The sequence below is a fragment of the Opisthocomus hoazin genome, chromosome 2 (assembly GCF_030867145.1).
Source record: "Opisthocomus hoazin isolate bOpiHoa1 chromosome 2, bOpiHoa1.hap1, whole genome shotgun sequence".
Taxonomy (NCBI): Eukaryota; Metazoa; Chordata; class Aves; order Opisthocomiformes; family Opisthocomidae; genus Opisthocomus; species Opisthocomus hoazin.
Window position 1 is genome coordinate 93,846,060 of NC_134415.1, and position 12,402 is coordinate 93,858,461.

A 12,402-nucleotide genomic window follows, 5' to 3' on the forward strand; every position below is an offset into this window, starting at 1 on the left:
TAGTGGATCTTCAAGTTCTTTCCAAGTAGGGTCCTGAGGCTCATGCACTAACTGGTCGTGCCTGAATACAGTGCTGGAAAGACCAGTGAACCATGGGTTTGTACCAGTGAGTGGGCAAGACTTGGCTAACTTAAGGGAGAACCCAACATTTTTGCTCTATTCCATTGCAAAGAGCTGGAACTGGCATTTCTTTTCTCTACGCTTAATTTCACCATACATAAAATGAAGTTAATAATACCTGCTTATCTCTGTAGGGTGTTATCTGGCTAACCTGCTGTTATAAAATTTATAACCCTGTGGCAAATACTTCCACATGATCTTCTGAGGATAGGACAAGGCAGGCCTCTAACGAGGACTGGCATCCAGTCTGTCCATCAAGAGGGTACGGATCTACAGAATGTCCCTCTGGCAGAGTGAAAGGTGGAGCATGCACCAGGTTGCACCGGTTCAGAGGTCCAGAGGCTGACACAGCCTTTATGCAACTCCTTTACCATGGTTTTGTCCTCCACACATCACACAGATACAGGGTATGCCCAGCACTGTTGCTATCACCCATGCTCACACAGTTGCAGCTGGAGACAGCGTAATAGCACACAGCTTGGGTGATCAGCACCCCTCCACCTAACTATGTTGCTATAAGCAGCTTCTGCAGGGGACAATGCCCTGTATTTCAGGCCACTACTAGTGCAGAAGCAAAGGTGCAAAATCTTCCCTACAAACAGCTACACGCCTTCAGGAGGCTGACACACCCAGTGAAGTGGGTGCAGTAGCAGTGACACACACCTATGGAAAAGGCTGGATTTGGTAGTTAGCGAGGCGCTGCAGATCTGACTATACATGTTGCTGTCATTTCAACATAGTGCCCTCAAAACATCAGCTGAGAGTTTGGCATAGCCATTCTCCAGCATGTACACATATGAAGCCCTCATTGCAAAAGCGTGCTTGCCACACCTCACAAATGATAGATGCTGTGACAGATATCATTGCAGATAAAAGTCTTAGCTATGTAAAAGTATGAGAAACCATGTAAGAAAAGTATCAGTGAGGCAGAATGAGATAGTATGCATACAGATTTTTATCATCCTTGTGTCCATGAAACACTCGTTTTTATAAGGAAGCTGAGACACAGGTAAAGCTGTGAACGTGTACCTGCTGGGTATACAACACACCTCAGGTGTGAAGTCTCCCACAGAGGAATTAATTATAAATTAGTCTCTTAGAATGGGGCTGGGAAGTACTGGAATAATGGCTCTTCTGGACCAGTACAGAACAGCAGCAGTTGAAGCTGGATGGAGCCCAGCTCTGCAGGCCAACGCTTCCAGTCACTGTCCAGATTTGTGAAAAACAGGGTTAGTTCTACAGTTTAAAACCTGTAAACATAATGTAGTCAAACCGTAGTTATATTTTCTTGGGAATAAAACCTGACGTAGCTTGAGAGAAAAGCTATCCACCATCTCCCTGGTCTTCTTCTTGGGAACAAATTTTGGGGTCGAAAGATAGAGAAGAACTGTCAATAAGTATATACTTATGAGTCCTGTGGAAACAAAAGTTGTATTGACTTCACTGGGAATTCTCTCTGATGGATCTGGCCCTTTGAGCATTTAAACCAGGATATTAAAACATATATTTATTCTGATATTTCAGATAAAGGCACAGCAAAAATAGCTGATGCTTAAAACATGAAGTTGATACAGACCAGAAATCAAATTCAGTGCTGGTGCTGGCAAGTGAGGTGGAACCTAGTGAGAACTTACATCAAAGGTAAGTTTTGGCCAAAGCCTGCACTGAGTGTTAACATCTCTGGATACTTTCTGATGCATCATTCTAGTATATTTGGTTTGGAAAAAGCTGTTTTGATGTATTTGAATGCATGAAAGGACAGAGGGCATCCAGCAGATGGTTTGGAAGACAAAAGCGCTGGATCTGTTTTTGATCCTGCCGAAGACTCCCTGTGCAAAAGCTGTGTAATCCCTGTGTGCCTGAGTTACCCCACCTCAAATTATGGGGTTAACAACATGTTACATAATAAACAAAAAAAAATTAATTAGTGCTGAGAGACACATTGTTGGTTTTAATGTTACTATTTAAAAAAATTATAGTTGTTTTAAAACGGCCTCTTTTAAGCATGTATGGTATAAAGCTGCCTTAAGCCAGTGTCTGTATTGAAGCAGATAGCAGCGGTACTATTGCATATGCATACACTTAAGCCTGTACTTGTTGATTCAAAGCTCAGACAAGCTTTTTTCTGCCCAGCTAGCAGTATTTATAAGGCATATCAGCTAGAAAGCTTCAGTGCAAGAAGCGTATAAATGTGACAGGCTGTGCAAGAAAATCCCGTGCACTGCAAATTGATGTGCTAATTTATTTCATCATTTTCCCTCTTAAAACATTCATGGAATCAAATGAAAAAATATAGTAGTTCAAGAGTTGAAGTAATCAAAACACATTTCTAAACTTGAGGCCTTTTGAACAATTAAATAATAATAACACTTAAATATTTGTGTGCCACCTTTACTGGTAAGTGAATAGGTTGTCCCTTACCGCATGGTGTAACATTTGGATCTTCTGTCAGATGCAGTGATTCAAGCCCTTTTATGGTTTCTCACCAGGAAAGTTCCTGGTTGTTGTGATTCTTTTTGTCGCAAGGCAAAGTTCACTTACTGCTGTTTTTGTCTTTTGGTGAGCTGCCTAGAGGGATCACTGGCGGCAACATACAAAGCTCTGACTGCTTTCTTCCTACTACACTTCATAAATATTATCCAACATATCTGTATTTCACTTTCCCCTTACAACAATCTCATTGCAAACCTGAAACAAAACCTGAGCGGGAATACTTGCAATTAGGACAGAATCATCTGCTCATTCATCAGACATTGGAATATGCTTCGCTGAAATTAATGAATGACTGCTTTTTCACATTCATTACTAAAGGCAGCAATCACCTGGACTACGTAACATGTCTATTGCTATTTATACATGTCATGAAGAAGTGGGAAATGGCTTGAGATAGTTCTGAAATGAGATATCTCATTATTTTTTTTACAAAAATATCTGGGAGTAATACAAACAGTTTGTATCTGGAATGGGAACTGGGAGGAGACCTTCCTTGGGGCAGGCTGTCCCACAGCTTCCTGTTACTTTCTGCACCTCTCCTGAGGCACGCAGGCTTGCCCGCTGCCAGCACAAGACCTGGAGCGCTGGACAAATGGCTGGAGTACAGCTGGGAATTCAGGAATTCCTCTGGTGTCAGCTGCCACAGACCTGTCTTTTCCAAGTGGAAATTTGTCCATCTGAGACGTCCAGGTTTTAGGAACGTGTAGATTACCAAGCAGAAGATGACAACGCTGGCTAAATAATTAAAGAATCATCTTTTTCTGACTACCATGCTGCAGATTTCCTTGGAGACTGCCTCGATGCTATGCCTTTGGGTGCCTTCCTCCTTCTGCTCCCTTTAAGTAGAAGACATAGGTCTCAGCTTTCTTAGAACGAGCACATCCTGCTGGGAGCACAAACGTAGGAAACTAGCTAGGATGTGTTTGGAAGCCCTCAGACACAGACCGAATTTTAAAAGCCTGTCCACGTGCTTGCAGGCTGAAAGTTTAACTAACGAGAATAGTTTGTCATAAAATTCATCACATTTTTTTAGAGCCAATGTCAAAGCACAAAAGCTGGTTAGATTGTTCATCTTCGTCCTGTTCTCCAAGCTCTGCAGCTCTGTTGTAGCTCTTTTCAAGGCTTAATTGCTTTGTAAAATTATCTATGTACAATCATATTGCCAATATAAAGGAATTAATTGCAATCAGGAAAAGTTATCTTATCTGAAATGGATGAAACAGTAAACTGGATTGTATAAACATTTTATAAACAATAATTATTGGTTTCAATTGTGCAAAAAAAGACTTCCATGGGATAAATAAATAATCATTTTAATAATAAAGTAAGCATATCTGGGCTGTAATATAAATAATAATTATGATTATGTATTAATATTGCTAATATGTCTTGTTCCTTTTTGTTCTTTGGTAGGCTGTGGATCTTGACTCCTTGTGTTAGTGGTAGTCCACATCTTGCCTGACATCAGGGATGGCAGGAGAGTGCGATCGTTTGTCACGTGGATTCATTCAGTAGTCCATTCTGTTTCAAACATGTGGCCAAGGCAAATGGCCATACACCAGTCTGAGGATTATGACTCATTCTGCTGGTTTCCTCTTGATTTTAATGATAATGTTAAAAAAAGTCCTGAAGCCGTGCTTTAGGCAAAGCCAAAGGCGTGCCAGGTTCCTAACTGCCCAGCGGTACACGGCAGTGGTTTCACCTGAAGGAGGCACAGGAACCACAGCTAACACCACGCTGCCTGCTGGCTACTTGGGAAGCAGGTTGCTGTTCAGCGTGCCCTACCCAGTGACAGATCCATTTCAGAGCTCTCACCAGCCCTCCTGCCATGATCAGTGCCATCAAAACAAAGCGTAATTCAAGTCAGTGCGATTCATACAGAGTTTTGATTGACTCTTCTCACGTGAGAGAAGTGGCAGCTGTCTGTACATCAGCATGGGGCAACCTTGCTTCGGCTCCGACTTTCAGGCAGCACGGGGATAAGTCGGACTGCCCTGTCCATCCAGGCCTCCAGCGGTTGACGTAGCTCCTCTTCCTTCTCCCAGTGCAGCCAGTCCCTACTCCCAAACACCTGCTGGTTTCCAAACTCCAGGCGCAGCAGCTCTGCCCGCGGTGGAGTGAGTAGCCATGGCCAGCGTGTCTCTCCCACCCATAGGGCTGGGATCGCAGCCGCCAGGGCGGTCCAGGAGTGGAGCGGAGCAGAGGGTGACTCACCCAGGGATGCGAGCTGTCCTCGCCACGGCCAGGTGGCAACAAGCGACACAGGTGCTGGTGCGCTGGGGGAGGGAGGGGGAGATACCATCTGATGTGCTGCCTGCCAGGAGGAAAGCTTGCAACCCTCAGCGGGGAGAACGACGCTGAGGGCGTCACGCAGCCACCCGCGCTACGCGGATCGCGGGAGAGGGAGGGCGAGGGACAGGCTGGCAGGAGGAGAGGCGAAGGGCATGAGGAGCAGCTGGTGCGCCCGCACCAGGCAGAGGGGTTGTTCGGGTTGAAATGTAGGGTGCAGAATGGGTGAACCGGGACTGCGCCCGCGGCCATGCCAGCCCTGGCCACTGAGGCTCCTTCTCCTGCAGCCCGCAGCCACGGTCCAGGCGGTCAGTTGGGGGTGTTAGGAGGATGGGGCAAAACTCTTTTCAGTGGTGCCCAGTGACAGGACAAGGGGCAATAGGCACAAAGTGAAGCACAGGAAGTTCCGTCTGAACATGAGGAAGAACTTCTTACCCCTGAGGGTGACGGAGCACTGGAACAGGCTGCCCAGGGAGGTGGTGGAGTCTCCTTCTCTGGAAATATTCAAGACCCGCCTGGACAACGTCCTGTGCAGCCTGCTGTAGGTGACCCTGCTTCGGCAGGGGGGTTGGACTAGATGACCCACAGAGGTCCCTTCCAACCCCTACCATTCTGTGATTCTGTGAACCCCTCTGCGCCATGAAGTGACCATAAAGGCTGCGGTCCAGCGGACGGAGTGAGGAGCGTGTGAAGACAGCTGGAGGAGGCCGGGCAAGTCGCTGGACAGGCAAAGTGCCGCCAGCTGCTGCCCGGCGGGGCAGGGAGATGGGGAATTCCCATTTTTATTGCTGGTTTTATCAGCGCCGGGAGAGGGAAGAGGTTTCAGCGGAGGCTTCTCGGCGTGGTCAGCTGCAGGGCCAGCACCTCCGCAGGCACAGCCTGAGGTGAAGTGAGCGCCGCTCAGGGATGCCTCGGCCTGTCCCTCAGGGGCGAGCGGGACGGGAAGGAGAGAGGAAGAAAAATGCAAACTGCTAAAAATGAGAAAAGGAAGAAAGGAAATAAAAGTTGACTGAAACATTTATTCCCCCGTCTGGTGAAAATATACCTATTTTTTTAAAAAAAAAAAAGGCAAATTAAGATAACGAGCATCTCCTTCCCACCCCGGACGCCCACGGAGGGAGGCGAGGGCTCCCCGCGCCACCCCGCACCTGCTCCCGCCGCCCTCCCCTCAGCCGGGAGGCGGCTGGGCCCCCGCACTGCGCCTGCGCGGCCGGGCCGGGCCGGGCCGGGCCGCATCCCGCGGGCAGCCGCCGGCGCTGCGGACGGTGTTGCGGTGCCGCGTCCTCCGCACCGCCCCCCGTCCGCCTCCGCCTCCTCCCTGCCCGCGGGGCACGGGAGCCGGTGACGGGAGCAAGGCGGAGTCTGGAGGGAAGATACCGAGAGATAGAGATTTAAATCACATCCCCGGCTGTAGAAGGGCAGCAGCAGCAGCAGCCCCGGCGCAGAGGCACGGACGCACGCGCCGAGACCAGGTCTGCCTGCCGGCTCCGCCGCTGCTGCTGCTGCTCGCCATGGGTGCCGCCGCCGCCGACCCCCCCAGCGCCGCGGGTCTGGTGTCCAGCGTGGTGAACGACACCCTCGAGTTCTACCGCTGGACCTGGAGCATCCGAGGTAACGCGGCAGGGCGGCCCCGGCACCGCCATCGCCGTGCCCGACACCCCCCCCCCCCCACCCCGCGGATCTGAGGCGCAGAGCTTCAAAATGGCTCCGTCTCCCGGGAGACGCGGGGGGCCGAGGCGATGTGAGTCCCCCGGCCGCTTCCCCTCTCGTCCTTCTGGGTGTGCGTGGGCGCTTTGTTTGTTTATCTCCCTTAATCCCGCGTCACGGCGCCGGGCGGCAAGGTGAGGGTGTCCCCGCGGGCCGGTGGCTTCCCGCAGCCGCCCTTCCCGCGGTCCCCTCTGCCCGCTGCGGGGGCCCGGCGCCGGGGGTCAGCGGGGCTCCGCGGTGGTTCCCGCCGGCGGCAGGTGGGGGTCCCGGTCCGGCGTCGTCTGGAGCTGGGCACGCCGGGTCGAGGAAGCGACGATGGTCACCATCGCTGCGGAAGCTTCTCGGTTGGCGTTACGTGTGCGTGGGTCGGTTCCGCTGCTCGCCGTTCATCGGCGCGCTCCGTTCGATCGTGGTGGCACCCCGCGACTGCGCCGTGGAAGGCGCCGAAGGAAGAGAAGACGTCTTGGAGTGTGGAGAAATGTGAAGAAGCAGCTGTCGGTGCTGGGACAGCAAACGAGACCGTGGCTGGCTGCGGTGACGGGTGGCTCTGGACGCGTCGGCCGGCGCGGGTGGCCCTTCTGCGTCGGTCAGGCGAAGCGAGCAGGGGAGAGTCGCACGGTTCGTGGCTGCTGTTGTGAGTGGCCTCGGGCAGTGGGCTGAAGAATCGCTCAGCTGGATGTTTGCTTCATTCTTCAGTTGTCCACACAGCGATGAGGTCTATGTTATTTTGATTTAAACTTAGAAATACGCGGAGCGAAACTCTGGAGGGAACGCAACTGTGGCTGTATTTTGTGGCAGTATGATAAAGTGAGAATGTGAGGCCTTCGTTGCAGACGGGAAGCTTGCTACTGCATCAGCAGTCTTTTCCACCTCCTTCTCTTCTGCCATCTGTCAGATAATAAATTAATCTTATGTTATAGATGGTGGGAACTCATTTCCTCCCCCCCCCCCCAATTTGCCTTCCCAGCCTATGTTCTGTTTTTACCATATTTTAAAAATTAGACCTGCATGCCTATTTTTTTTTCTTCTGTGTTTAAAACCTGCTAGAATATGAGACCAAATAGAAATGCTTGCAGCAGCACTGCATTGTAGTCTACCAGTGTTTGCTCTCTGCCTCTTGTAATATATAATTGTTTATAGACTGCCAGGTAATGCATGAAAGAGATGCTGTTCTAGCCAATCAATAGCATTTTCAGATGGATATAAAAATGGATGTGGGATGGAAGTTGATATCCTTATGGATTACTTCATTTGTTTGGAAAAAAGACTTCAAGTTCTGATACATTTTCTGAACTTCAAACATGTTATTGAAGTCTATATACGGACCACATCTATTATAACCAAAAATGACTGGGGGGGGAAAGAGGGATCAAAAGGGAAGTTTACATAAAGAATGTAAACCTCAGTAACCTACATTAATACTATGCATAGGGCAAACTTTTCTTTCCTCCTCCTACTGCTTTGGAGAACCTTAAGTAGTATTGGGATGGCATTGTGATGGCATCTAAAATATACTTAGGTCTTTTAGTAAAGCAAGTTTTAGATTACTGCTTTAAGTTCAGTACTGTGGGTGGAGAGCTTCATGTTCAGATTCTGGACTTCATCAGCTCCCTGCAAAGATAGTGTTGGACAGAGCCTAAGTCACATCAGAAGCGTGTTACTGTTCTTATTTATACCCAGTAGAAAGTAAAACAAGGTCCTCCTGCAGTTTTTACAGTCAGATATGGATATGTGAAACATGCAATATCACACAATGAAGTTACAAGGTAGCTCCGGATAAGAAAGTGTCATTTATGAGGCAACGCTGCATTGCTATTGAATGAAATCATATCTTGTTGCCCTAAGTTCTGCTTAAATACCTGCTCAGTTTGCTGCTTTTCTGCACGTGTCTTCATTCAGAAAAAAGTAGTAAACTCCATTTGCTGTCTCTGAGTGAATATATGTTAAAATCATGAATTCAGCGCTATTGTGTGAATTAATGCAATTCACCTTTCTGTCAAGAACTATGGCAGTGATGTTGCTCAACAAAAAACACCAATTATGGCATGCAAGACCATTGCCTAATGTTCAATATCATTAAATAAAAAAGTATACCACGCAGCAAAGTTGCTCAACAAATGATGCCATGCAATAGCATTACACAATAAGTCATACTGAAACACTACTACACAGCAAAATTACACAATAAAATGTGAAGAAATTTTATTCCCACTACTACTCCTACACAAAACTTTTTCATTCATGTAAAAGCAAGTTTGCTTATTCTCTCCAGTTTTTGCTTCCGTTTTTTATTGGACACCGAAGTCTGTCTTTAGCCCTGCGCTCAGTATTCAGTGGAATAGTCCTGCCAGCAGGTGTTTTCTAATGCTGTCCTGGACTCCTGTGATAAAACTTGTGTAGCCCTGTGCCAGAACATCCCACTGAGTCTTGTGCTGCTTTATTTTTGTGCTGTAGAGATTTGGTCTGTTTCCTCCCCTGCTTTGTGCTATTTAAAAAGCAAATGACTTTTTCTGAGGTAAAAAAAGAACCCCAAAAGACTGAGTATATGATGAGCCTAACATGATTTTTTTTTTTTAATGATGTCACAATTTTTTTTAATTGTTAAGCTTACTACCTGTAGCTAGCTTGTTTGTGGGTTTGTTTTTTGTTTGGTTTTTTTTTTTTTAATCTAGCATTTGGGGATAATAACAGTATTCTGTGACTTTTTCCCCATATATACTATCAAATACATTTTCAGCCTTAGCTTATTATGTTTTTCCTTGTGAATCTGTTGAAATGCCTTGTTTACTTTCCCCTCCTTCCTTGACTATCTTTTTAGACACATTTTGTGAAAGCTTGAAATCCACTGTAACCATATATTCACCTGAAAAGGCTGAAGGAGGTCATTTAGGAAGCCATAAACTTCAAGGAGAGGTAGAAAGGATAAAAGCATGGTCTTAGCGGTCATCAGGAGAAAAAAAAGGTGGTCGATGGACCAGTGACTATCAGGAAAGATGATCTAGGAATTCCGTGCCATTATTCCTGTAATAGGACCGATTACATGTAATAGGTAGGGCAGGGTTTCCTTCTTTCTCTCAGCTCGAGTAGCTGGTTGGGGTTAGATCTGCCAGGAAGGATTAGGGGTATGATTAGATGACTGAGCAAGTGACTTAAAGGGAGGTTCCAGGCTGAGTCCGGGGGAACTATTAAGATGAATAACTGGGGACATAATCCAGGAAAGAGGAGTGTGGAAATCTCAAAACGTGGGTGAAGAGACCATTGGCAGTTGAGGACGGGGAGTAGGAGACAGTGGCTTGCAAAGGAGATTTCTGAAATCCAATATCAAAAATATTTATTTTAAAGGATCTAGTTAATTTCAATGTATTGAGCTAAATAACAGAAGGATTTACTGACTTTGGGTGAGAATAATTGTTCCCAAAGCTCAAAGTTAAAAGGGGGCAAGGCCATCCCAGGCCACATGGAACTGCTTTGGAACAGCAACTATTTACAGCTGTTACAGTTAATAAGATTACAGACTTTTTCCATCAGGAGGAAAGGAGAGAGGAGAAAGATGCAAACTTTCACTTTAGTGGTAGTCTCCTAAATAACATCTTGTCCAGGAGCAGTATCAATCATAGCTTTTATCAGTTGGGTCAGAAGTGTAATGCAATGAGGATGGGAAACACAAGAAACTTAGACCTGCTTACCTGAAAGTGATCAGGTGGAGCAGGTTCTGTGAGAACTCAAATTGCCATAAAAACTTTCACCGGGAAGATCTAGGGACTAAGTTAAGAATGCTTAGGAGGTTCAGGTTCAGTTTCTTTTTCAGTCCAGGGAACAGAACTGGAAGAAGACGCGTTGTTTCTTCTTATTCCTTCATTCTTTCCTCCATGCAGAAATTGAGTGTGGCCGAAGGGTCCTGAATGTTTATGCTTGAGGAAAGTTCGTTGGGGTGGTTAGCAGAACAGTCTGAGTGCAAGTAGCACCGTGTTGTATTTGAGGATTTGTGCCACAAGTGTGCTGACAAGCAGAACCCCAATGAAAGCTCTTCAGAGAGTGACGATGAGGAGAGAGAATGAAGGGAAGATAAAGGTTCATGGAGCCAGTTTCACAGAAACAGACCGGAATGTGTTCCTGAGCTTTCAGAGGGCTGGCTGAGCATCGCACTCAGTGATTTGGCACAATACTTGTCTTTCAGATACAATTTTCTTCTCAAGGGAATGTTTTTTTCAATCGGTGACTGTGACTGGGTGAAACACAAGGATTAGACAGGAGGAAACACACCAGAAACTGGAGAAGCTAGTGTAGTTGGGTTTGGCAGTCTTGTGGCAGAAACACAACGAAAAACCTGTGGCAGGAGCAGCACTTGGAGAAATTGGTTACGGAAGTAAAGAATGTTAAAGGCTAGATTATGTGAGCCTACTGTCAACCAAACTGAGCACTAGGAGCATCCCAGTCTACTTGATTTGTTTCATTGAGCATCACATTTAACTGCCTGTCAGTGGAGGGAGGGACTTTACTAGTGAAGAAAAAACAGCTGTCAGTATTGAAGACAATTTGCTACACGTTTGAGGGAGATTCCACCCACATTTCATCACCAGGAGATATTATCAGATCGTGGAACTCAAAAGATAGATAATCAGAACAAACCAGATACCAAGCACCTTTAGAAATGGAAACATCATTTGGAAAAGTACGTTACTGAATGGAAATGTCTGCTTAGCAATTTTGGATCACCAAACTTCAAGAACTTGAGCCTGCGGTAGTAGCCTGAAGCAAAGCTGACACTATTGGCAGGGAACTGAGTCGTGAGTGGAAGACTTCTCTTTCCTAACATGAAGGAGGAATTGTTCTGTGTGATCATCTGCAACTCTCGGCTCTGGTAAAACGATGAAACAGAAAAAAAGCCTTCAAAGATCACCAGCAAGAATGTGGTACGAGCTTCTGTTTGCGCACTCATCAACATACTCCAGAAGCAAAAGGAAATGTTTGAACAGAATGGCAAGAACATAACTGAACTTCTGAAAATTCCTTTTAAGGCTGTGTAGATCGCATGTCGTGAAATCTTTGGAGGAAATAAGATGTTACAAATACTGATAAAGTAGATTCTGTGGAAAAAGGTTGGGAAACTGCTTTCTACAAAATTTAACCAAGCGGGTTGCATGATTTCGGTACCTACTGCAGAAGGCCAAATGTCTGGATGTTTAAAATTGCAGCACACCATAAATTACTCTTGTGGAGTTCTCGGGTAATGTTTCTTAGCTAAGGCTGCATGCCGTTAGTGAGGAGCAAATCAGCATGTGGTCCTGGAGCCCCATACTGTGACAAGAGCTGAAGAGTTCTTGAAATATCTGTGGCATGATGAAGATGCATTTATCCTGGGGACTGCACTGGTTACATAAATTGATTGAGCATAGTGGTTGAACTGTTGTTCGTAGGTAGCTGTCTCTAGTGGAATAAGCTTGCCTAGAAGTTGAGTGTGGTAGTCATTCTGTGTTTGTGCTGTGCGTGGGGTGAAGGAGCATGTAGCAGGGCTATGGTCATAGCTATGGAAGACCAGAAGAAGTTGTATTCAAGGCTGCTATGCTATACTATCCTGTGCAACCAGGAGAGATTGTCAAAGGCTGCATGAGGACAGTTAGTAGAGGAAGACAAAGGAAATGTAGGTTGCAGTTCCTTTTATGGTCTTGTAGATCAGGAGCCATGAGGAATGAGTGAGGCAAGACTCCACTCTTTCCTCTGCTAGTCCAGACAGGTTTTTGCACTTACTTGATTCATATGGAAAAGATTAAGGGAGCATTTAGATGAAAGGTG

At 46.5% G+C, this 12,402-nt stretch overlaps 1 protein-coding gene across 1 annotated transcript in view; it reads left to right on the forward strand.

The window, feature by feature from the left end:
- The first annotated feature begins 6,124 nt into the window (after positions 1–6,124).
- ELOVL4 (ELOVL fatty acid elongase 4) overlaps positions 6,125–12,402 on the forward strand; it is a 35,251-nt gene continuing 28,973 nt past the window's right edge. Inside the window, exon 1 of the mRNA XM_075414463.1 lies at positions 6,125–6,513. Coding sequence (XP_075270578.1) covers positions 6,414–6,513 — 100 coding nt within the window. The 5' untranslated portion in view covers positions 6,125–6,413. The remainder of the gene's footprint in view (positions 6,514–12,402) is intronic.